This window comes from Watersipora subatra, chromosome 11, assembly GCF_963576615.1.
Source record: "Watersipora subatra chromosome 11, tzWatSuba1.1, whole genome shotgun sequence".
Lineage (NCBI taxonomy): Eukaryota > Metazoa > Bryozoa > Gymnolaemata > Cheilostomatida > Watersiporidae > Watersipora > Watersipora subatra.
In genome coordinates this window covers 23676216-23702867 of record NC_088718.1, presented here as the reverse complement: position 1 = coordinate 23702867, position 26652 = coordinate 23676216, and the positions used below count along the sequence as shown (strand labels likewise).

Genomic DNA, 26652 nt, shown 5'->3' with positions numbered 1-26652 from the left:
ATTACGACGAGATAGCTCTCTTTTGCGAATCTAGATTCAATGAGTAAAACTTTCATAGAATCTTTTTGAAATGACATCATTTGTGAATAGAGATGAATTTGCTTACAAGTCTTGGAACTTTGAGATAGCAGAAAGCCACATTTTGAAATCTGAAGGGCCAGAACGAAAACAGTAAGTGGATCACGCATGATTATGAGATATGAAAGCGTGCAATACTGTGGTAGACTAGGTGGCATGCGGTGTTAGCTTTTTAAATTATTGAGCAGATTCTTCACGAACGTACGAATATCTTTTGAATTTTCTTTTTTGAGGTGATCATTTGTCCAAAACTGTTTAACCAGTCTTTGTTATTATTTAGCTTTCCTAACTTCATAGTATCTACGCTTTGCTCTGATTACGTCTCCTTTTTTTAAAAATTTTGCTGGAAAATTGGCTGCTAAGAAAAAATTGTATGGCTAATTGCATATAGATTAGAAGCTGTAAAACTAATTGGGAACCCTCTTTTTTGCAAACATTGTGTGAACAATTTGTTATCCGCTCAAGCAGCAAATGATGTTCTGCTAAAATTCTGATGTAGCTAATAGCTATAAATTCAGTGGCAAGTTGCAAAATAAAGCACTACGATTTATTTTTAACATTAAGGGCCAGATAAGTTTTACAAAATTACGAGAAGATACAAGTGTTGAGTCCTTACAGGAGAGAAGAAGAGAGGGTAGGCATAAACTGTTTGTAAGATGTGCTGCCGAGGGCATAGAACCACCATTCAAATGCGAAAACATAGGATACAATACCCGCCAAAAATCAAACACCTATACTCCATATATAAGAACTAATGTATTCTATCAGTCCTTTTGGCCCCGTACACTAAGAGAGTTAAGATCCTGATAAGATGAATCCTTAGGACAGAATAAAATAAATGTATGTAAAAATATATATATGTATATATAAATAAATAAATAGAAAAACACAATATAATTTTAAAAAAATCTTATTTTGAAACCACTTATTAGTGTAACACACCGTGTTCCCACGCCCCTCACGCACCTGCTGTGCGTTCTAAGTGGGAAAATATAATAATAATAATAAAGTTTAACAACCTAATAAAGTAGTATACAAAAAATTAGATTGAAGTTGATTCCTAGCACTCATGGCCATCTATAAAATATGGTAGTTTGTAAGTTCCCACTATAAAACTAGCTGCTCTTCTTTTGCCTTTGACTTGTCATGTTACTGACGCTTTACAGAAGGTAAAGGAACTCCAAATTGGGATAGGTGTGTGAGGTCAGTCACTAGACCTACATGATTCAGTAACCTTTAGCAAAGCTCTCCGGATTTTCAACTAAGATTGAATGCTAAGTTATCTTGTCATTTACTGTGTTGTTCTGTGGTTTTAGGTGTAATTGCATGAGCACAAAATATTTATTTACCAACCAGAGCGGGCACACATATGGTGCGTCTTTTCTAATACGCAAGGACTGCAAAAACATAAGCATAGAGCAAATGGCAAATAGTTGAACTGAATAATAAAAGAATGATAACTCCAAAGTTAAATGTAATAGCCATTACACAACATCTCCCTTCATGTTCAAAACTAAGTATTACATAACATAAAAAAACATCGACTACAAAACATATAGGCCTAGTAATGCGAGTATTTAGAGTTAACAGTTTCTCCGTTCTATTTTGTAAATTGATTGTCAAATAGTCATCGATAGCGTTTGGTCAATCAGAACAGCTCCATCGGCTCAGGTTATAGTTGTTTTTCAGGAATCCGGGCATCTTCCTCTGCGGCCTGCTATATGCCGAACCTTAGAATAGTTGCCTGGCTGTGGTCGTCTGACGCTGACCGGTGCCATGTGCGACAATACTCTCAGGTATCTGAATATTTGTGCTGGCTGGATTGATCCTATGTTGACCGGCGCCCTTTGCGCTACGAATATCAGTCGAATTAGAGGTTGGAGTGGCATAGTTAGTCATTTGATGCTGATTGGTACCCTCTGCCGCATTCCTCTCACCCCTTGGCTGGTCTTCTAGTTTGATGAGTGCACTTCTGTTACGCCTAACGACACCGGTAGGGGCTTCAACATTATAAGAACGAGGAGCTGTCTTTTTAAAGATGTGGTTGCGTAAAATTTGAGTTGATCTTAGAAGAAAGTATTTTTTTCTCTATCAGTTGATATGTTGTTTGTTGTGTTAGGCGATCTCATTGCCAAGATATTTGAAGATTAAAATCGAAAAAAATCTGGCCGCAGTAAAAGCGCTCAGGCCAAAAAACATGCCCAGGCTTGCCCAAAATGATGTCACACGTGATATATTTGTTAATATATCTCGTATTCACATCGGCTATTTGCGATAAAAGTCTAGTCCTACGCGGCTCTATTGACATATATTTTATATTGTATTTGCTCATGTTGGCTAGAATAAAATTTTAAATCAGCTACAGATACATTATTATGAATGTTTCAAAGGCCTCAAATAACGAAAATTAAAAATTTGTCTTAGTCACTTTCTCCAAATGCTGTGTAAACATTTGAATACCGACTACCAATTCTACCGGTCTACAGTAATTCTGTCAAGCAAACTATGTAGAATAAGGTCTTTGTATCGACACAGTTCCGTTGCTACCCATACTAATGATATACAGCCTCCCAAAAGCCTCACCCACATTATGCCCGTCGCCTATCCTGGGGCTGTATATCATTGCCCACACTGAAAACTAGTTTATTACTACCGTAAGTAAAATAAGCAAGCTGCGTCTTTGAAAAGAATATACATAGGGATAGAGTTTCAAGGATGAGAAATCTGCTGCAAACTGGATTTGAACTCACGTTCTCCAGTTCTGCGGACATCCATATTCATATCCTTCCATATCATTTCATATCCACATCCAGTTCACTACAATATTCTGCAAATCATGTTTTGCATTATCTTCAACAATATTATTTTATTATATAATTTTTACAATCAAAAAAATTTTCATCTCGGCATAAAGCTTTTATTAAAAATATTCATCAAGTCGGGGCCACTCACATAGTTTTAGCTGATACAATAAGACAAATTCATCTACTACATCAAACTCAAACAAAACATCATGGTTTATGCAGCACACATTCAAGTCTCTCTTTCCCATTTGTGACAGTTTCCACACTGACAAAGCTGCTTCGGTGGGTGGGATGACATAAACATCCTGTAATCAGTAAAACAAATGCAATAAATATATGCCATTCATAGATATGTCATTCTAACGCGTATCTACTGAAAGCTTTCAAATTGGGAGTTAGATAGATTGCGAGTGTAATTTTAAAAACAATTAAATATTTAACAAAGGCATAAGTACACCAAGCCAACGATTCGAAGCTTTGATTCTGGAAGTTAAATATTTGCATTGCATCAATCGATTTTCTTCACTTTCTACAAATGAGAAGTGAACATCTAAAGTCAAATCATAAATCTAATTTACTAGATAAAACTGTCACAGAAAATTTGAAGCAAATGTAGCTAGGTGAACCGGAAAAAAATTATAAAATGATGATTGGTGATAGCAAAAAGTTATAATTTTATTAATTAGTACATGTATTAATGAGTACTAAAATATTACCTTTAGTATATTCATCAATCTAAGCCATTGTATTGCTAGATGCTATGGATTAAAAAGAAGCCGTCAAGAACTCACTGTACATACGTATCTCGCACGCACAGGAAATTACATTTTAGCCTCAAACAGGGAAATATAATCTGAATGTAAACTCAACAGTGTATCTATAGGAAGCTCAAAGTAATTGATAAATTTACCTCCATTCTCCTATCTCCCTCCGTAGCACTTTAATCACCTGCTGCTCAGAAAACTCGGAGTCATCTTCGCAGTAACGTTACAGTAACTTTTACTGTTGTTCGTCAATAAAACGTGTCGATCAATTAATTCATTAAAGTAACGATGTTAATTAATTTAGTAAATATCGATCTCCATGCGATTTAATAATAGAGTAAAATCCTTAAATTTGAGATCACAAACAACATGTTTTACGAGTGATAACATTTATTACGACCTATATAAAAATTTCGCGCTGATGATTGGCTAATGAAGCGACCTTATATTTATCGATCATGGTTTCTTTTCAGATGTATCACTAGTGACGTCACAGAAGAAGCACCCGCTGGAACGTGAGCTTTTTAAAAGATGACTTCATTCAAACGCATATATCTCTGGACAGGGTTGGTCTACAAAGACAAAAATGGCATCAAAGTGTAGCTGATGTTTTAGCCTTTTATGGGTCTGAATTTCATTAAATCGACCTTCTTGACACAACCACATCTTTAAGTACAACTGCTTCTGTTGCCATATCTTGGATGAAGACTCGCGATTTGGGATCAAGTTCTGGCAGAAGTCGTGCTCGGTGTCTACCATCATGGTTTTGGCTAGCTCGTTAACGTCGGTGCTCTTCTAGGTCAATATTGTATTGTCTTTGCGTCTGGATTGGTTAGGTAGGAGATTAGCTGGCATAGTGAGTAAAGTGGTTTTGATTTGTCGACCCATCAGAAGCTAGGATGGCGTATAACCGTTTTCAAGAGGAGTGGCCTGGTAGATCATCAGACTCAGATAAGGGTCGGCAGTCTTTTTTCATAGCCTTTTTATGGTGCCAACTGCCCTTTCAGCTTTGTCATTGGCCTTAGAGTAGGCAGGAGAACTTGTCACATGGCAGAACCCTTACTCAGATACAAAGTCATGAAATTCTTTTGACGCAAATTGTGGTCCATAATATGTCACTAGTAGTTCGCAGATGCCATGCACTGAGAAAGTTGACTTCATTGCTTCAATCATGGTGTGGGAGCCAGGTGAAGAAAGTTTTCTCACCCCTATCCATCTGCTGTAGTAGTCTACAACCAGCAGAAAAGTTCTGTTCTGGAAGTGGAATAAGTCTGCCCCCACCCTTCATCAGCTGCGTTCCGGCAATGTAGATGGACAGAGTGGTTCTATTTGCTCTGGGGCCTGTAACCTGCACGTCTCACACCTTTTAACCATCACCTCGATCTGTTTAGTCATGTGCGGCCACCATTATGCCTTGCTGGCTCTCGCTCGACATTTAACGATCCCTTGATGGGCTTGGTGGATTTTCTCCAGCATCGTCAACCTCAGTTCTATAGGAATCACAACTCTGTTGTTGTACAGCATCAAATCATCATTGACTGTCAGATGAGCTTGTGCGTCCCAGTAAGGGTGAAAGCTTGGTTTGCATCAGTCATGTAAACGGGCCAGCTTTCTATGCAAAGCCGAGTTCCTTCTCGACATACTGCGTCCTGTTTTTGTGCTTCTTTCAGAGAGATCATTTGCTGGTTTGTTGGAATGATGTAGTGTGCCATTATCTCTAGTTCATCGATGAAACAATCGTCAGTTTTATCAGGAGCATCCACTGGTGCCGAGACAGAGCGTCAGCTACATGATGTCGTGTGCTTTGTACATGATTAAACGCCGGACTGTGTACTGCATCATCCTCAAATGCATTGGAAGGATGCGCGCAGGCACTCGGTCCAGGTCCATCATGGTGATTAGTGACACCAGTGGATTATGCACCACCTTGATAGTGGCCCGTAATCCCCTCACATACTGGTCAAATTTCTCCATTGCCCAGACTGTTGCTAATGCATTCTTTTCAATGATGGCATAATCTTTTCTGTGTCTGTCAGAGAATGAGATGCATACATCACCGGTCTCCTTGAGCCATGAAGTTGGATCTGGAACAGCGTAGCTCCTATACCACAGTTGCTGGCGGCAGTGGCGACAATAGTCTCCAGCTTTGGATTGTAGTGGGCCATGATCTCCACAGATACTAGAATTTGCTCAATCTTTTTAAAAGTGTCTTCCTGAGCCAGTCCCCAGACCCATTCTGATTTTCTTTGAGTAGCTCCCTCATTTGAGCGTTCAGTGTAGCCAGGTGGGCACAAACTTCGCCATCTGAGTGAGCATGTAGGTAATTTTTCTTAATTCTGTTTCATCTGGTGGGTTGGGAAACCGAAGAATGGCACGGGTTTTGGCCGGATCGAGATTGACACCCTGGCTGTCAATGATGTGGCCAAGAAAGGTTACCGATCGTTTTCTAAACTCACACTTCTTGCAATTGAGTGTTAGCCCTTAGCTCTGCAGAGCAGTCAAGACTCCTTTGAGTGCCTTGTCATGGCTCGAAACGTCTTTGCCATGAATGAGGATATCATCCATGTGGCAAATCACTCTGTTTATTGCAGATAGTACTCTGGTCATAGCTCTAGAGAAAAATTCAGGGGCGCTAGAAATGCCAAATGGTAAAGGATTAAAACAGTAGCGTCCAAAGGGGAAAGGAATGTGGTTAGTTTTCTAGATTTTTCACTGAGGTTAATCTGCCTAAAACCACTATTTGCGTCGAGTTTAGAGAAAATTTTGCTGCTAGCAAGTTGGCTAAGACTGTCTTTTACAGTAGCCATTGGATGAACTTCTCGTTTCACTGTGTTGTTTAGTCTTGTTAGATCGACGCAAATCCTCACGTCTTCCGAAGGCTTTAGTAGGGTAATAGGCTTTAGTAAGTGGGTGTGGAATAGACCTCGGTGTGAAAATGTGTACTGGCTTTATGTCGGGCTTCAATGATATTTCATATGTGTATTTCTTCAGCAAGCCTAGGCCTTTAAACAGGCCTGGATACTCATTGATTATTTCCTTATCTACTTGCTTAATTCCTTTAATGTTGCAAGTAATTAACCCAAGGTTGGAACCAGCTTTCCGAATCAGCAGTGACACCTGTTGATTCTGTAGGACATACGCAGTCTCACTGTGTCTTCTTCCTTGGTATTCCATATTTGCTTGAAATGTTCCAATTATTTCCAGTGGTTTCTTGCCTGGTCTGTAAAGCTTTTCAGAACACTGAGAGAGAGGAATCTGCTTTATCCAAGGTTCCGCATCGCTGATCACTGTTCTGTCTGCTCCAGTATCGAGCTTGAATACGCACGAATGTGTGTTTACTTCAGTGTTAGCTTTCCATCCGTTAATTTCACCAATCACTAGCTCGCCAGTGAACAGAAATCCATCTTCATTTTCAGAGTCCTCCGTTCCTGAATATTGCTTGACCTCTTCTACCCTTTGGCTTCGGCAACGCACCTGGAAATGCCCTCTTTTGCTGCAATTTTGACATTTGGCATCTTTCGCTGGACACTGTTCCCTTGAATGCGGTCCACGCCCATATCGTCCGCATCGTGTTGCGGCTTTTCCTTTACCAAACGGGGCTTTACTCATCACCAATTTTTATCCACGGGCAGAGGGCGATTTTCTAAATCTTTGCGATACTGCATCTACTGCGTGGCTAGTGGTTCTCATAGACTTCATTGCAGGCCAAGTTGTTTCCTCTCTTCTGCATGTGTTCACAGCCACCTCAAGTGTGAGTGCATTGCCTAAGGAGATTAGTTTCTTTCTTAAACTATCTTCTTAATGCCCAGTACAATCCTGTCTCTCAGCATTTCATTTAATGGAGGTTGGGAGCCTGCACCGGCTGGCTTATAATCAAACTGACACTTATTGGCTAGGGTGCATAGCTGAGAATAGAAACAATCAAAAGTTTCACTTGAAAGTTGTGATCGAGTGTGAAACTTATATCTTTCATGAATAATATTTGTTTCACCAATGCAAAAATGTTCCAGGACTTCTAGAATTGCGTCACAAGATTTAACTTCAACTTATTTGGTTGATGACTCAACAATCTTAGTGGCCTCAGCACCAGCTGTATACTTTAACAAAGCCTGTTGATATTCTGCAGATTCATTTGAGATTTTAGACAGTATGAAATAGGATTGCCAACGGCTCTTAAAGTCTCTAAAATTAGTTTCCTTATCCTCATCTAGAACCAATTCCGATGGTGGATGTATGTTAGGAATAGCTGCCTTCGGAGGCATATTGTGTGACCGGTTGCCTCTGCAATCGACTGTTATATCACTGAAAATATTAATGTCTCTCAAAAATCCGTCATAACAAAGTTTTACCGCTGCCACCATGTGTTGTTCTGAGTTTTAGGTGTAATTTGCATGAGCACAACATATTTATTTATTTACCGACCAGAGCGGACACACAGGCGGTGCGTCATTCCTAAAACGCAAGTAACGCAAAAACATAAGTGTAGAGCAAACAGCAAATATTTGAACTGAATAATAAAGGAATGATAACTCCAAAGTTGATTGTAATAGCCATTACACATTTACTAGCTTTTTACATTTTCACATGCTCTTGTTTTGAATTATTTATTATATATTTGTTACAGAAATTAAAAATTATTCTTGCAGTATACAGTATACCTACATGTATCTGATAATGAATGTTTCTAGGAAGCTTTCATGTTCTCAACTCACAGACATTTTGATGAAGAAATTAAAAGCATATTGAATAATCAATTACTAATTATTAGTTTAAAGATTCATAAGTGATCAGTCAAAAAGTGTCCACAAAATCGTGATAATAATGACTCGGTTACATTAAACACAATTCTTTCGTTGTTGCAGTTCGTATCAAAGTCTATTTTTTAACTCCAAAGTTTTACGATGTTTCTTTAAAACATTGAAGGCAGGTCATAGAAATAATTATAACTATCAGGCTGATAGTAGTTCTTTGTTTAACTTGGTCTTCATACTTTGACAGAGCCTATATGAAAAATGGTTAAGCAATTACGATGGAGTCTGTACTACAGTACTAGTTTAAGGCTAAAACTTTTGTTTAGCATATATGTGCAAGATTATGTGTGGTTTTTCACTATTTATGTAAAAAGTATATTTTCAAATGGCAATGCGTTAAGGTTTTGCTTTGCTAAAAAATTGTTTGGACGCCACTATCGACTAGTTCATTTGGACAGAAAAAGAGTTGAGATTAGAAGACACTGTAGAAGGTGTTGAACAGCCAGAGGAATATGGAATAGGTCCAAATGAAACTAACAATCAGAACGCAGCTGGCCAAGCAAACGATGCAAATATTTTAGTTTCAATTGTGTTTCAAAAGTGTTAATTTTTGTTTCTGCATGTATTATGAATATGATTCATTTATGTCACATATTATTGAATCTATATGTGTAGCATTTGATAGATTAATATTATGTAACTTATAAATTTGCAGATTTATAGCATATTTGAAAAAATCCATGCGATCATCTTAACTTTGCTTACGATGCTCGTAACTCATCTTCTAATGCACATAACAAGCCCGTTTTGGCTACAAACTCTAGCAACAAGTGCAATGAGTTTTCATGCAATCTGTTAAATATAGTTAGTAAATAAAAATATGCCGTCAAATTTAAAATGAAATAAAAAGCTGAAAGCTCTAACAAATTGCAACACAGGCTATAAGATCATCAGTGGTTAATTTAAAGCAATATATATCAACCGGTAGAGATATTTCTCAGCTTCCTGCTCGTATTTATTTAGAAATCCATGACGAGTTGGAGGTAAGTTATAGCAGATTTCTTGCATTCAAAAGAGTTAATGTCGCTCTGCCCGCAAGAGAACGCAAAATATAGGCGCCATTTGCTTCACCCATAAAAGGGTTAAATTTATATCCCTAAAATTCTGAATAGTTATTCGAAAAATACAACACCGCCCTCTAATCAAATGTCACTTCTAATAAAGTGACACTATAGGGAAGAATTGAAAAATAAAGCACTATGGCATTCAAATAGAGGTTTTACCGCATGTCATTCACCTGTATTAGTTATAGGGGAAATAAACTCAACTATTATAAATGCAATATTTGTGTCAACTGCGCTGATTAAAATTGTTTTTTAAATCTCTTTGCCGGCAAGTGATCATCGGTAAGCTTCCCTCAATAGATGAGTTAGCATTGGGATGTAAAGGGGTGTCCACAACAAACAAGACCCCCCTTTGTTCATCGAACAAGTTTTCAAAATTATGTATAATTTGTTGTTCCCGTCTTTGCTACCAATAAATGAACATAGGTTATACACCAATGGATTCATAGGTTATACACCACTAGATTCATAGGTTATACACCACTAGATTCATAGGTTATACACCACTAGATTCATAGGTTATACACCACTAGATTCATAGGTTATACACCACTAGATTCATAGGTTATACACCAATAGATTCATAGGTTATACACCACTAGATTCATAGGTTATACACCACTAGATTCATAGGTTATACACCACTAGATTCATAGGTTATACACCACTAGATTCATAGGTTATACACCACTAGATTCATAGGTTATACACCACTAGATTCATAGGTTATACACCACTAGATTCATAGGTTATACACCACTAGATTCATAGGTTATACACCACTAGATTCATAGGTTATACACCACTAGATTCATAGGTTATACACCACTAGATTCATAGGTTATACACCACTAGATTCATAGGTTATACACCACTAGATTCATAGGTTATACACCACTAGATTCATAGGTTATACACCACTAGATTCATAGGTTATACACCACTAGATTCATAGGTTATACACCACTAGATTCATAGGTTATACACCACTAGATTCATAGGTTATACACCACTAGATTCATAGGTTATACACCACTAGATTCATAGGTTATACACCAATAGATTCATAGGTTATACACCACTAGATTCATAGGTTATACACCACTAGGTTCATAGGTTATACACCACTAGATTCATAGGTTATACACCACTAGATTCATAGGTTATACACCACTAGATTCATAGGTTATACACCACTAGATTCATAGGTTATACACCACTAGATTCATAGGTTATACACCACTAGATTCATAGGTTATACACCACTAGATTCATAGGTTATACACCACTAGATTCATAGGTTATACACCACTAGATTCATAGGTTATACACCACTAGATTCATAGGTTATACACCACTAGATTCATAGGTTATACACCACTAGATTCATAGGTTATACACCACTAGATTCATAGGTTATACACCACTAGATTCATAGGTTATACACCACTAGATTCATAGGTTATACACCAATAGATTCATAGGTTATACACCACTAGATTCATAGGTTATACACCACTAGATTCAAAATCTTGTCAAGATTCAGAATATTCTATCAAATAATTTGTAGGATGCATCTGAATCAATCATAATCTAATAAAAATGATTGAATTACATACATATCACCAGGTTTCATGAGATGATTTCTTGTTTCTAACATTTATAAATAAAAAATTTGTTATTTATTTGAATTATAATGTTCACATGATCAAATAGTTGTCGATGCAGTTTAAACATTACTGACACTTGACCTTTCACATGTGTAATAAAATGCTTTCTAATGGATTCGCTCTTTAATACATTGATGGTAGACAATCTGTGGCCTCCTATGTTGCCATTAGGTTTGAAGAAACTCTCTCTCCGCTACCACAGATTCCAGAGATGACCTTTGACAAAAATACATTAAGGGTCACGCACGAGGAAGGGTTTGGCTTCGAATTTACAGCATTAGATGCCCTCAAGTTGGTAGATGCAGAACATGACCATATGAAAGTGGCTATCTCAGATGCTTGGAAGTCTACTCGGTCAGTTACTACTGTTTGCTGCTATTTCTTATTAATTATAATGCTTTTTTGAGTTGTTACACAAGCCATTCTGCGGTATTCAATTATATTAATCATGAAAACTGTTTTGTTGTTGAAATAGTATGTAATAGGGTGGTGTTGAGACTTGTGCATAAGAGAGCTCTGTAAAATACACAAACTTGCATGGTTCACACACTTCATCTTGGTGAACACGGGAGCTACAAGCTCGCTACAAGCTCTATTAGGATTTACACTTTCTACTTCCAGTTTGGCTAATTTTGCACCCACAGTCAAGTGTTGACCTATGAGCTATGACCTATGACTTATGCACACAAATTTCTTGACATATGATGTAAAAATGAGAACTCATCTTTTCGACGTGTTAAAGGTTGACATGCAATAAAATTCACATTACAGTTATTTGGTATCAAAAGATTCACCATGTCTTACTCTGCTATGTTGTAGGTGCAAAATATGTGGGAATGTGATTACAAGCTCTTAAAAGCTCAAAACCAAACAGTTAATCGCCTCCATCACGAAACCGCCGTAGATCGGAAACAGTTTATTTCTCTGACAAAGTCATTTCATTTGGTTATTGTTTTGACGCGTGATGTTCTCACGTGAATTAAAAGGCCAATAAAAGGCTCAATATAAAACTTCTCGTAGCACTAGTTTATGACAAATACTTCGGGTTTTGCCGAAGACCCTGTATCAAATATAGATGCTCGCTACTTTACAGTTTTGTTCCAGCCTGGTCTAATCGTCTAGCCGAAATCTGATCATGTGACCCACACATCCTGCCAAACAGCACGAATAATTTCTGCAGCATTTTTCGATTATCACAGGTGACCAACTGGCTCGTCATGATTATCAGACAATGACATGTACTCCTTTGAGCTAAGGTTAAAAAATTAAATGAATTTTCATGGTAGGTTATAAGATATCACTGCTAAAAGTGACAGCATTACAACGACAATGAGATAGACGCGTAAGAACAATAGACATGGTTTTATTGAATGCGGGAAGTATATTTGCGAAAATATTTCACCGAATGAAATTGCATAAAAGTGTAAACAGAAGCCATCTCATTCATCTACGTCCTATTTGAGCCGTTTTGGAAAGATATTCTGATCTACAGCGGTTTTGTGAAGGATGGCGATTACCTGTTCGCTTTTGAGTTTTTAAAAGCTTTCAATCACATCTCCACATATTTTGCACCTACAACACAGCAGAGTAAGACATGGTGAATCTTTTCATATCAAATAATTGTGCTGTGAATTTTGTTGCAAATAGACATTTTAGCAATTCTCAACATATGTCCAAAATGTTTTTTTCGAATTATAACAGTTTTTTTAAGTAACAGTACTACAACTAGCAAAGATTAACACTAATGCATAGAAATAATAAAAATATATATTAATTCAATGAATTCAAACTCGATCTAGTGTAAGTTTCTAGCATCCGCTTGATCTCCAAGCCTTTGTTATTACAGGCCTCCACTTCACGTAAAGCAGCAGTGAATCTCGCTTTACTGAAGATTATTTCATTCATTGAGTTCTTATGTATAATTGGGTTTTGCATTTAGTTTTTAAATACTATGATGTAATGCATTTGTTTTAATGCTTTATGTCATTGCTTGTAGTATTTGTCTTTGTGTTTCAGACTTTGGTACGACTCTAACAAGATTCTGATGACAAGATTCTGTTTATGATATATCATATTTACATTAGCTAGTAGCTGATAATACAACTCTATATATCATATTTACATTAGCTAGTAGCTGATAATACAACTCTGTATATCATGTTTATATTAGCTAGTAGTTGATAATACAACTCTATATATCATGTTTATATTAGCTAGTAGTTGATAATACAACTCTATATATCATGTTTACATTAGCTATTAGCTGATAATAACACTATATATATCATGTTTACATTAGCTATTAGCTGATAATACAACTCTATATATCATATTTACATTAGTTAGTAGCTGATAATACAACTCTATATATCATGTTTACATTAGCTATTAGCTGATAATAACACTCTATATATCATGTTTATATTAGCTAGTAGCTGATAATACAACTCTATATATCATGTTTACATTAGCTATTAGCTGATAAAACAACTCTATATATCATGTTTACATTAGATATTAGCTGATAATAACACTCTATATATATCATGTTTATATTAGCTAGTAGCTGATAATACAACTCTATATATCATGTTTACATTAGCTATTAGCTGATAATACAACTCTATATATCATGTTTACATTAGCTATTAGCTGATAATACAACTCTATATATCATATTTACATTAGTTAGTAGCTGATAATACAACTCTATATATCATGTTTACATTAGCTATTAGCTGATAATAACACTCTATATATCATGTTTATATTAGCTAGTAGCTGATAATACAACTCTATATATCATGTTTACATTAGTTAGTAGCTGATAATACAACTCTATATATCATGTTTACATTAGCTATTAGCTGATAATAACACTCTATATATCATGTTTATATTAGCTAGTAGCTGATAATACAACTCTATATATCATGTTTACATTAGCTATTAGCTGATAATACAACTCTATATATCATGTTTACATTAGCCATTAGCTGATAATAACACTCTATATATCATGTTTATATTAGCTAGTAGCTGATAATACAACTCTATATATCATGTTTACATTAGCTAGTAGCTGATAATACAACTCTATATATCATGTTTACATTTGCTAGTATCTGATAATACAGCTCTGTATATCATGTTTACATTAGCTAGTAGCTGATAATACAACTCTATATATCATGTTTACATTAGCTAGTAGTTGATAATACAACTCTATATATCATGTTTACATTAGCTAGTACCTGATAATACAACTCTATATATCATGTTTACATTAGCTAGTAGCTGATAATAACACTCTATATATCATGTTTATATTAGCTAGTAGTTGATAATACAACTCTATATATCATGTTTATATTAGCTAGTATCTGATAATACAGCTCTGTATATCATGTTTACATTAGCTAGTAGTTGATAATACAACTCTATATATCATGTTTATATTAGCTAGTATCTGATAATACAGCTCTGTATATCATGTTTACATTAGCTATTAGCTGATAATACAACTCTATATATCATGTTTACATTAGCTAGTAGCTGATAATACAACTCTATATATCATGTTTACATTAGCTAGTACCTGATAATACAACTCTATATATCATGTTTACATTAGCTAGTAGCTGATAATAACACTCTATATATCATGTTTATATTAGCTAGTAGTTGATAATACAACTCTATATATCATGTTTATATTAGCTAGTATCTGATAATACAGCTCTGTATATCATGTTTACATTAGCTAGTAGTTGATAATACAACTCTATATATCATGTTTATATTAGCTAGTAGTTGATAATACAACTCTATATATCATGTTTACATTAGCTAGTAGTTAATAATACAACTCTATATATCATGTTTACATTAGCTAGTAGTTAATAATACAACTCTATATATCATGTTTATATTAGCTAGTAGTTGATAATACAACTCTATATATCATGTTTACATTAGCTAGTAGTTAATAATACAACTCTATATATCATGTTTACATTAGCTAGTAGCTGATAATACAACTCTATATATCATGTTTATATTAGCTAATAACTGATAATACAACTCTATATATCATGTTTATATTAGCTAGTAGTTGATAATACAACTCTATATATCATGTTTACATTAGCTAGTAGTTAATAATACAACTCTATATATCATGTTTACATTAGCTAGTAGCTGATAATACAACTCTATATATCATGTTTATATTAGCTAGTAGTTGATAATACAACTCTATATATCACGTTTACATTAGCTAGTATCTGATAATACAGCTCTGTATATCATTTTTATTTGCATGTTACTATGTAGGGCTGACAGTGAACATGTACATGAGGTATTTAAACCTTTTGATTGGACTTTCACAACCAGCTATAAAGGAACGTTACTTCGAGATGGAGAAAAGGCTTTCACTGTATGTATTTGATTACGGTATCAATAGCATTGCATGCTATGAGGTTTAGTCAACTGTAGAATGTGAGTGTTTTATGGCCATAGAGGAAGGCACTATGGAAACTCAGAAAGAGTCGGAGACAACACAAGTCTTGTGTAAAATGTTTAGTTTGCGATATGATATGATCTTTCTTATGATATTTCGGTTTGTTCTTTGAACTTGTGCACTAACTCGCCTGTTATTAGAACTCGCCTGTTATTAGAACTCGTCTGTTATTAGAACTCGCCTTTTATTAGAACTCGTCTGTTATTAGAACTCGTCTGTTATTAGAACTCACCTGTTATTAGAACTCGCCTGTTATTAGAACTCGCCTGTTATTAAAACTCGCCTGTTATCAGAACTCGCCTGTTATGAGAACTCGCCTGTTATGAGAACTCGCCTGTTATTAGAACTCGCCTGTTATTAGAACTCGCCTGTTATTAGAACTCGCCTGTTATCAGAACTCGCCTGTTATGAGAACTCGCCTGTTATGAGAACTCGCCTATTATCAGAACTCGCCTGTTATTAGAACTCGCCTGTTATTAGAACTCGCCTGTTATTAGAACTCGCCTGTTATTAGAACTCGTCTGTTATTAGAACTCGCCTTTTATTAGAACTCGTCTGTTATTAGAACTCGTCTGTTATTAGAACTCACCTGTTATTAGAACTCGCCTGTTATTAGAACTCGCCTGTTATTAGAACTCGCCTGTTATCAGAACTCGCCTGTTATGAGAACTCGCCTGTTATGAGAACTCGCCTGTTATTAGAACTCGCCTGTTATTAGAACTCGCCTGTTATTAGAACTCGCCTGTTATTAGAACTCGCCTGTTATTAGAACAAGGTTGTCACACAAATAAAACAAGATCAAAGGTGGGTCGAGGCATGCATGTATGATTACATGTCATATGATCACACGTACAATTTTGATCTAGGTATTGCTTTTTTTGTCAACTCGCACATTTTGAGAATAGGAATGCGAGTTGTTTTATACCTCCAATGTCAAAGGGTATATCAGTATATCCAGTATATCAGCACTATAATCATGTGATTAGCTGTGGCACGCAGCACTACTATGACTGCATGTAACATGCATATGAGTAAGATTTTATTTTCTCAGAACCACTATGAAACCTCTTATTAAGATTTAACTTAAAATATACTTAAACATGTAATTTTACAACATAGTTCTTTATTTTCATAATCTCCTCATTTTATTCGATCATAAACTGTACATTATAAAGATTATTAACTGGAAAATGATATTAAAATATATGTTTTGTTAGTCATTGACTCCGCAAGGATAGTGCATCCAGGAGTATCATTCTGTTTTATCCTTTCTGTTTTTTTATGTTCTTTTTTCAAAAATACAATATGAATTTTAAAATATTATCAAATTAAAATCAAACAGTTTTTGTTACAGTTTAAATATGTATACATAAGCATTTTTATCTCCAAGCACCAGTTTTACCCTCATTAACATCTGTAAAACAGCGTCATGCTGGTTATTAAAGTTTGTCGCTATAGCAACTGGTTCGCTTTTAAAAATTGTTATAATTACCTCACTACTCCCTCTAGACAAACTTTAACACTTAACAATCTAGAAAATTTAATACTTAGAAATTTTTTACAATAATAATTGGTCTTGAATTTACATCGGTAATATGGCATTTTAATTCAATTATGATTATCACACTATCATTGCTAAATTAAAGTTTTGATAAACAACAATGAAAAACGACATATATACTTAATCTAAAATTAGAATGTACACAAATTTGTAGAAGCAATCGTTGTGAATTGCTCCCTGTTCGTTTCAATAACATTAACCGGCTTTACGCCTTTTGAAATATAGCAGTGGTTATTAGGGTATGTATGAGCGGGTACGATCATCACAGTCGTTACTCTTTACCGTATAACTACATTTCCGTTAACGATTTGCGAGGTGAACAATTACCTACTGATAGTGAATTTTAATTTAAAATAAAGTTTTTATATAATATACTGTAAACTACGTGCTTGTTTTCCACTAATGATTAATGTGCTTTTAAGATATTATTGTCACTTGTTATTCTCTTGCTAAATAATAATAGATATAATAGGTAAATAGTACGATAGTAAATAGTACGATAGTAAATAGTACGATAGTAAATAGTACGATAGTAAATAGTACGATAGTAAATAGTACGATAGTAAATAGTACGATAGTAAATAGTACGATAGTAAATAGTACGATAGTAAATAGTACGATAGTAAATAACGATAAAGCGGACATTGAAAAGACACCAATTTATTTTCTTTTGAACAACATGAATATAAATATATATCATTCCTAAATTGTTTTTATTTTTTACATGAAATTGAATAGTATTTTTTAAATATAATATTAAACAAGATTTCATGTTTTTAATGTATTATTATATTGATTGGTTATATTATTTTAAATTGCCATTTATTTTAATTTTATAATCAGTAATTATTATATTATTTGTAAATATGACATAATATTATTAATATGCGTTATATTATTAATAATTAGTATAAATATTATTATTATATAAATAGTATAAATACGACATCACATTAAAATATCACTTAGGCTCAGATCAGAACTGCTGTTAGTAAATATTTATTGTTCATATTCCATAAAATATTTCTTATTAGTGTTTCAAATATTAGTTATCAACAATTTAATCAGTCACAAAAGGAAATACTAATTGTTAGTTGGTGGAATTATTAAACTTTTAAAAAAAATATTCATTAAATATATAGCTTTATTAACTACAGCATCTGTATATTGGTAGAATTTTATTTAAATTGAATCTCTTTTAATGTAATAATGATTAAATGATGGTAGTTTTAATAATAAAAATTTGTTTACTAATCTGCATTTCCGTATAATAATTAATTTCTATAAATCAACTAAACAATGTTTTACTTAGATCGGTTTATGAATAAAGCACTATAATAGCTATGCAGGGTACATTGTATAATACGCCGCTGGTGCAACTAAAGTATGCCATTCAAATTGGCCTTTAAGAAAAATGCCACCTAAATTGAAAGAAGGCAAATTTTACCACAAACTTGGCAAAGAATAAGAAGCATAAGTCAAGCCAGTGATGCCATATTTATTATTACGATATAACTGAGGAGAAGAGACAAGCTGAAAGAGATGAAGTATACAAAACACCAAAACAGTCTATAACTATATTGCTGCAAGTCAGTAATCAATGGGTGTCACATCATGTTGTGCTACCAAATTCATTAGTGTGTAATGAATATCATGTTGTACTTTAGTCGCATGCATTTGCATCCCACTGAGATGTCACAAAATCGTCAATATTTCATGGACCAAAAGGCTGATTTGAAATTGTTTAAAAGTTTTAGATAGATAAGATGTTGTGTAATGAAACACTAAAATTTGAGAATGTTTAAAAAACTTAGAAAATTCACCAAATTTTGTGCAAGATTCTCAACTAAAATATCCTACCCATGTTTTTAATGTTGTACTCTTACTAAATTTTCCTTGCATTTGTTAAAGTGATCGAGTATGTAGCATGAGGTGTTTTATATGGCGCAGTGAAAAATGTTTTGTTAGAATAATGTTGTCTAAATCACATAGGCCAGTTTAATTTAGTGATTTCTTGACACAGACTGCAGGAAATAATCTGACGTGTACTTCATTGAACCGGGTATAGGAAGATGAAAAGTGAACTCGTCCTAAATTTAGGTGACAGTGTGTTATATCATACATCATTAGGTGACAGTGTGTCATATCATATATCAATTGGTGATAATTTGTCATATCATATATCACTAGGTGATAGTGTGTCATATCGTATATTACTAGGTGATAGAGTGTCATATCATATATCACTAAATGACAGTCTGTCATATCATTTATCACTAGGTGATAGGGTGTCATATCATATATCACTAGGTGACAGTGTGTCATTTCATATATCACTAGGTGACAGTGTGTCATATCATATATCACTAGGTGACAGTGTGTCATTTAATATATCACTAGGTGACAGTGTGTCATTTCATATATCACTAGGTGACAGTGTGTCATATCATATATCACTAGGTGACAGTGTGTCATATCACATATCACTAGGTGACAGTGTGTCATATCATATATCATTAGGTGACAGTGTGTCATATCATATATCACTAGGTGATAGCGTGTCATATCATATATCACTAGGTGACAGTGTGTCATATTTCCTCTGGGTCCCACACTGATTTTGGTATCACAGGCTTTGCTTCAATTATATTTCTGGATAAGGGTCTTCTATATATTGTAACTCACAAATAAATGCCTCGATGTTTCAAGCATTTATTGCTGCCACATTTATTTTGAATGCAAGTCTACGTACTTTATACGTAAAATTGTTCAATTGGGAGTTCTTTGCTAATGCTAGTTTTTGGAACTTGGCGAAACGATACCTTAAATTTAAATCGGGTAATTTTGTTTACCCAAATTCACAAAATGAGAGGCTTTATCCTGTTGTTATTATTACAGGTAACACCTACGAGTGAGACCATAGATTATGCCAAGCTAAAGATTGAAGAAAAGATATTATTCTTTGCAAGCTTGGTTCTATTTGAGGATGAGCTCGCAGACAATGGTGCTTCTATACTCAGTCTAAAGATGGTAAGTTTTATATTATTTTTTTAAGATTCTCCTTCTATGGTACTTGTATGGTACTTGTATAATGGTACATTTATGGTACATGCAAACTCGGATTGTATGCGACTTATGCGAGGAGCGATGGAGACTTTGAATCTGTGGTCGCAGAGGTCCACAAGTCTTTCAAGCGGAAGCACACTAATCCAACTTTAGGCTCTAGCTTTTGAAGTTGAAAATTTTGAGCTGACAATATGTGAAGTCTATTAGCCAATCATAGATGTTGTTTACTCCTCATCAACTCTTATAGTAGTCTGCAGAGACTGTCATGTTACCATACAACATGGGAGTGGTTATAGTTCATAGAGACTGTCATGTTACCATACAATGGATGTGGTTATAGTACACAGAGGTTGTCATGTTACCGTACAATGTATGTGGTTATAGTACACAGAGGTTGTCATGTTACCATACATCATGGATGTGGTTATAGTTCATAGAGACTGTCATGTTACCATACAATGGATGTGGTTATAGTACACAGAGGTTGTCATGTTACCATACAATGGATGTGGTTATAGTACACAGAGGTTGTCATGTTACTATACAATGGATGTAATCCCATGACCAAACACGAGCGGGGAAAATTATAGATCCTATTGGAAAAACAATGTTTCCGATTGAATGAGTTTCTGGTTTGACTCGCTGACTCGCGTGTCTACCCGGCGCAATGGTTGTAGGCGTGTCTTCCCGGCGCAATGGTTGGAGGCATGTCTACCCGGCGCAATGGTTGGAGGCGTGTCTACCCGGCGCAATGGTTGGAGGCGTGTCTACCCGGCGCAATGGTTGGAGGCGTGTCTACCCGGTGCAATGGTTGGAGGCGTGTCTACCCGGCGCAATGGTTGGAGGCGTGTCTACCCGGCGCAATGGTTGGAGGCGTGTCTACCCGGCGCAATGGTTGGAGGTTAGGAGATGGGATAGCATTATGCAGTATTAAAACTCACAACTTTCACCATGGTAGATATAACCACTGTGCCAACTGATCACCTTTCACAACTGATAGATATGGAAAATTATAGATCCTATTCGAAAGTCGATATTTCCGATTGAGTGAGTTTCCTGTTTGACTCGCTGATTTCTTGTGCTGTCATTGTTACATAGATGCTACGTGTTGTGTTGACAATGATTATAAACTAACGCACCTTCCCTGCAACCAACCAAGGACTCAGAAGCAAAGGGTTGAGTTTAAGAGAAAGAAAGTGGGAATGATGAGTGAAAAAGCAAAATTTATTATTCCATCTCTATAACAAAATTAAAAGTACACTACAGCGCAACTATAGCCTAACAATAGCTAACGAGCCCTATGGTCAGGAGTATATACATTCATGGATACTGGAAAGGTTTAGTTGGATGGTAGAATTGGATATAGTAGGAAACTATTAGACCAATGATATACAGTCCCCCATGGAGGGCTGTATATCATTGATTAGACGGTACTACATGTAGATGGATGGAACTTCAGTGCAAATACGCAAACAACAACAGTTTGGGTTTCTATGTTTTCAGCGAGCCGACTAAATTTTATTGTAACAGGAAACAGCGCTTTTCCAATAGGATCTATAATTTTCCCACAAGCGGAGCGATTGTTTGAGAGATTTTTGATAAATGCATGTGCACACAACTCATGAAATTATTCATCAACACCGTCACAAACCCTTGTACCAAAATCTCATCAACAAATTTAACCACTTTTCAATGGAGCCGTTCAAGTATAATAATGATACAAAACTCATATAAACCTATTTAAATATGTTACCAGGTCTTTGAAAATTGTCGACAATATCCTAAAACTTACTCATCTGATCGGATTATACACAAATAGACAGATTAATTTGGCCTGAAATCGTTATTAAAACTTGACAAGCCTCATTTTTATCAAAATTAAGACCGGCAAACAAACCGCCGAGCGACAGAGAATAGAACGATTAAGTCATGCGCATTTCACACAAAAAAAACCGCGCGCATTTCACCAGTCTATAACATTGTCGAATTGCTGAAGGTTTCTAATATTTTTCCGTTTTTAATAGCTTCCAAAAATATTTAATTATTTGATTATATAAAATTATCATAAGAATAATTATTCGAATTTATTTTTCCGAAGGTTTCTGTAATAAACGTACACCGTTTGAGGCGTAGACCGATTTACAGGTACGAAATTGTGGTACACAGTCTATCAGTCTTATGTTTTTTCCCAATTACCGAAGGTTTCATTAAATTATTTAAAACGTTAGCCAAAATTCTTTACATCTTATGTACAAGCTAGGGCCGAACTACAACGCCCCTTTATGACAAAAACATTTTTTTTATTTTGCTCCAGTTTTTTGCTAGTTATTGTTGCTGTTGTTTGCTGTTAATTTTACTCCAGTGCTTTCTGCTAGATCGCTGTCAAAACCGTTCTACAGTCAACACAACCAACTTTCAAACTGTGTGTATTACACAGCAGCTTGCCATTTTACTTCTAATATTGCATTTCAGAGATATAATAAACATTTCCTTATTGCTGTTGTTAAATTACATACATTACAGTAGGTTAGGCCTGCAGCTTTAATTAATATTCATTTTATTGTTGTAAAACATAGGTTTGAGATAGTAGTAGATTAGGTGTGAATTTTTTACAACCTTTTGTTTTGCATAATTGACTTTTTTGAATTTAATTTCAAAACAACTTGACAACTACCATGGACATACAACTTCCCAGAACACCACGTCGTGGTCGACGCATTGGCCGTCCACGTGTCTCTCAATTATTATAGCTCAATAGGAGGATAAATAGAAGGTCCTCACAGCAACCAGCAGCATCAAATGCTAATGTTCAACAACACGCTACTCAAATTAATAACAACAACTCATCAGATTCAGAGAATTCTTTAGTAATTGTTGTAGGCGATGTAAATGACATGGACTGGCAGCCCCTTTGTTTCCAGATGATGATCATGATTTTATGGACATCATTGACCATAAAAATATCGCACAAAACAATATTGCTCCTCCCAATGCTGCCCCCCCCCCTTCATCACATTCCTCATTTTCAATCTTTAGATTGTCCTGACTTTCAAGAACTGCGCAACAACTTTCTAGGCAGACTGGACAACAACATATCACAGCTCACGTGTACTGGATGTAATGAGAAACATTTCATTACATACAATGCTCAAACACAACAGTCACACGTGCCAACAAGTTCCCCTGTCAAATTCCTAGATTACTAGAAATTCCTTTTTGAAGTCGTGCTCCCTCAAATTTACTTTATATCATCTCGAACAACTCTCATTTACACTATATACTCTGTCAATTCCTGCTGACAACTACTTTTTCAACAACCAGCACTACCCTTTCTTTTTTCCATTATCACTTATTCCATTATCAGGTAGTAGGCTGTATGACAGGGGAATTTCTAGTTATAGTCTGCAGAGACTGTCATGTTACCATACAATGGATGTGCTTATAGTTCAGTCTGTCATGTTACCATACAATAGATGTAATTATAGTCTGCAGAGACTGTCACGTTACCCTACAATGTTTCAGAGAGCAATGGACTCCGGATACTTTATACTCCTCAGATTTTATCTCAGGGTTGACAATGTTCTGGTGCGTGTGCATGATACGAGACTCCATTGCATCTATGATAGGAAGTACATACTACGGGAGTACAGCGTGCGAGAATCTGCATACTCATCCATTAATGTAAGTTTCCTTTACCTTCTATAACTTGTTTGAGAATGTAAATTTTCCTTGTTTTATCTATGTATATGTTCTTGGTGAAATTTACAATCAGTTTGTTGCCGATAATCCTTAGTTAACACTAGTCTCACACTGTAGTCTCGTACTGTAGTCTCGTACTGTAGTCTCGTACCGTAATCTCGCACAGTAATCTCATACCGTAGTCTCGCACTGTAGTCTTGTACTATAGTCTTACACTGTAGTCTCGTACTATAGTCTCACACTGTAGTCTCGTACCGTAGTCTCGCACTGTAGTCTCGTACTATAGTCTCGTACCGTAGTCTCGCACCGTAATCTCGTACCGTAGTCTCGCACCATAGTCTCGTACCATAGTCTCGTACTATAGTCTCACACTGTAGTCTCGTACTGTAGTCTCACACTGTAGTCTCGTACCGTAGTCTCACACTATAGTCTCACACTGTAGTCTCGTACTGTGGTCTGACACTGTAGTCTCGTACTGTAGTCTGACACTGTAGTCTCGTACTGTAGTCTTGCACTGTAGTCTCACACTGTAATCTCGTACTGTAGTCTCACACTGTAGTCTCACACTGTAATCTCGCACTGTAGTCTCACACTATAGTCTCACACTGTAGTCTCGTACTGTAGTCTGACACTGTAGTCTCGTACTGTAGTCTCGTACTGTAGTCTGACACTGTAGTCTCGTACTGTAGTCTGACACTGTAGTCTCGTACTGTAGTCTGACACTGTAGTCTCGTACTGTACTCTGACACTGTAGTCTCGTACTGTACTCTGACACTGTAGTCTCGTACTGTAGTCTGACACTGTAGTCTCGTACTGTAGTCTCTTACTGTAGTCTGACACTATAGTCTCGTACTGTAGTCTCACACTATAGTCTCGTACTGTAGTCTGACACTGTAGTCTCGTACTGTAGTCTGACATTTGTCGTTTGCGTGCAGCTGGTTAATGACGGCCTAGCCAGCTGGCTACTTGTTAGCCAGCTCATCTGGCTGGTTTCTACCACAATAACAAATTTATCACAGCAGATGCTCATGCCTCTTCTAATTGTTTAGTCAGAAGGACACAACATGACTTAGATGAGTCAGCACTTTAACTGACTGATGTACTTGTACTAGGTGAATTCCCGGTGTTGTCTGGGTAATAAAAAGCGTTTGGACAAAGAATTAATTTTTATTTAACATATACAACATTTACCATTCTAACGTTTAAACTTCATATCATGAGAAAAGTGTTTTTTGTGCAGTTCAAATGTGTTAAGAGGAAAAATAAAAACAACTGGAAAGGTTTTCAAACTTCTTCAAACAACTAACTTTGTAAATTTCATATCATGTAAGAACGGTTTTCTTGAAATAAATTAGGAGGAAAGCTAAAACTTTGAAAGTGTTTAAATGTAGATGTAAAATAATTAGCAAGTGATGGCCAAATATAGTCAGTTTTGCTATGATTACAATGAAAAATTATTTGGTATACGATTATATGATTTTAGTTCGTTTCAGTGTTGGCATCATAAGGCGAATCAGAGTCCTTACCTTTGAGACAGACTCGTAACATAAACGCTGAATTCAACTTATATGAATTTAGTTTACTAAAACATACTTGAAAGAAGTTTTAGAATGTATTTTTGTAAACTTCAAACTGAACTAAAATATTATCAGCTATCTGTTTGCGAATCCATTTTACCATAACGGATAAAACTGAACTGAGAGTGAGATAGCGGCAAAATATCATATCAACATTTCTGTTATTCCATCGTAATCAGTACAAAAATCGCCACATTTTAATTTCAAGAGAAATGATTGTTGATATCATATGGTAAAAAACAAATTTGCCCTAGCATGGCAAGGACGAAAAAGCTTCATGTTTCATAGCCAGACGAAAAATATTTCATAACAGGGGCATCGTAACCCGTGGGTGCAATGTATCGATTGATAAAAGGTAATACGGTAGATAATAAGAGCGATAGTATCCTAAGGACTGTGTAGCTCAGTGGTTAAATGCACATTAGAAACTTGTGGTTGTGCAACCTTGTGCAATATCCTTGAGTGCAAATCCATCGCGAAGCGATGGATTTGCACGCGATGGAATACATCCATCGCTTTTTATTCCAAGAGTTTAATAACTATAGCTGGACACACCTATTTGCCTGTAATGCACACCACATAATGCCCGTCGTTGCACGGGTAGTAAAAATGCTTTTGCACAAAAATTGATTCCTAATCAGCGTCCACCATTCCAACTTTTAAATATGGTTTGAAATGAGATGAAGCCAACCTGGTAACGGAACTGCCTCCTCGATTGTTTGTATCTCGCTGTAGGCACCTGTCACAGATATAACTGACAGCAACCGAATTGTGGATTATCTGCCCCTTACCTCAAGACACACTGAAAAACTTGTGTATCCTGCATTGGATAGTTGATGAATAATCTTATGCTGGACAAGAGGTGACTCAGTGAGGTTATATTCATTATTGACGTCAAGCTGGTGTATATACAAACGAAGACAAAGATTTATTGGAAATTGTAACTGTGGGAGTTCAGACATGAATCAGCATGTATAGAAGTTGTGATTTATGAAGACTTTTGCATGATAAGAATACGAATGCTGTATATATATAT

At 35.6% G+C, this 26652-nt stretch overlaps 1 protein-coding gene across 2 annotated transcripts; it reads left to right on the top strand.

Annotated features, from left to right (window-relative positions):
- LOC137408621 (TIP41-like protein) lies at window positions 1-26652 on the top strand. 2 transcript variants are annotated; one of them, XM_068095211.1, is made up of 6 exons: window positions 1-171; window positions 11363-11545; window positions 15527-15629; window positions 20173-20304; window positions 23863-24021; window positions 26352-26652. In XM_068095211.1, exons 1-6 carry the CDS (start codon window positions 71-73, stop codon window positions 26451-26453), a joined length of 780 nt encoding a protein of 259 aa, XP_067951312.1. In that variant the 5' UTR covers window positions 1-70; the 3' UTR covers window positions 26454-26652. The 2 variants fall into 2 exon arrangements, with proteins under 2 accessions (XP_067951312.1, XP_067951313.1); XM_068095212.1 differs by having other exon boundaries at window positions 137-171; window positions 11394-11545.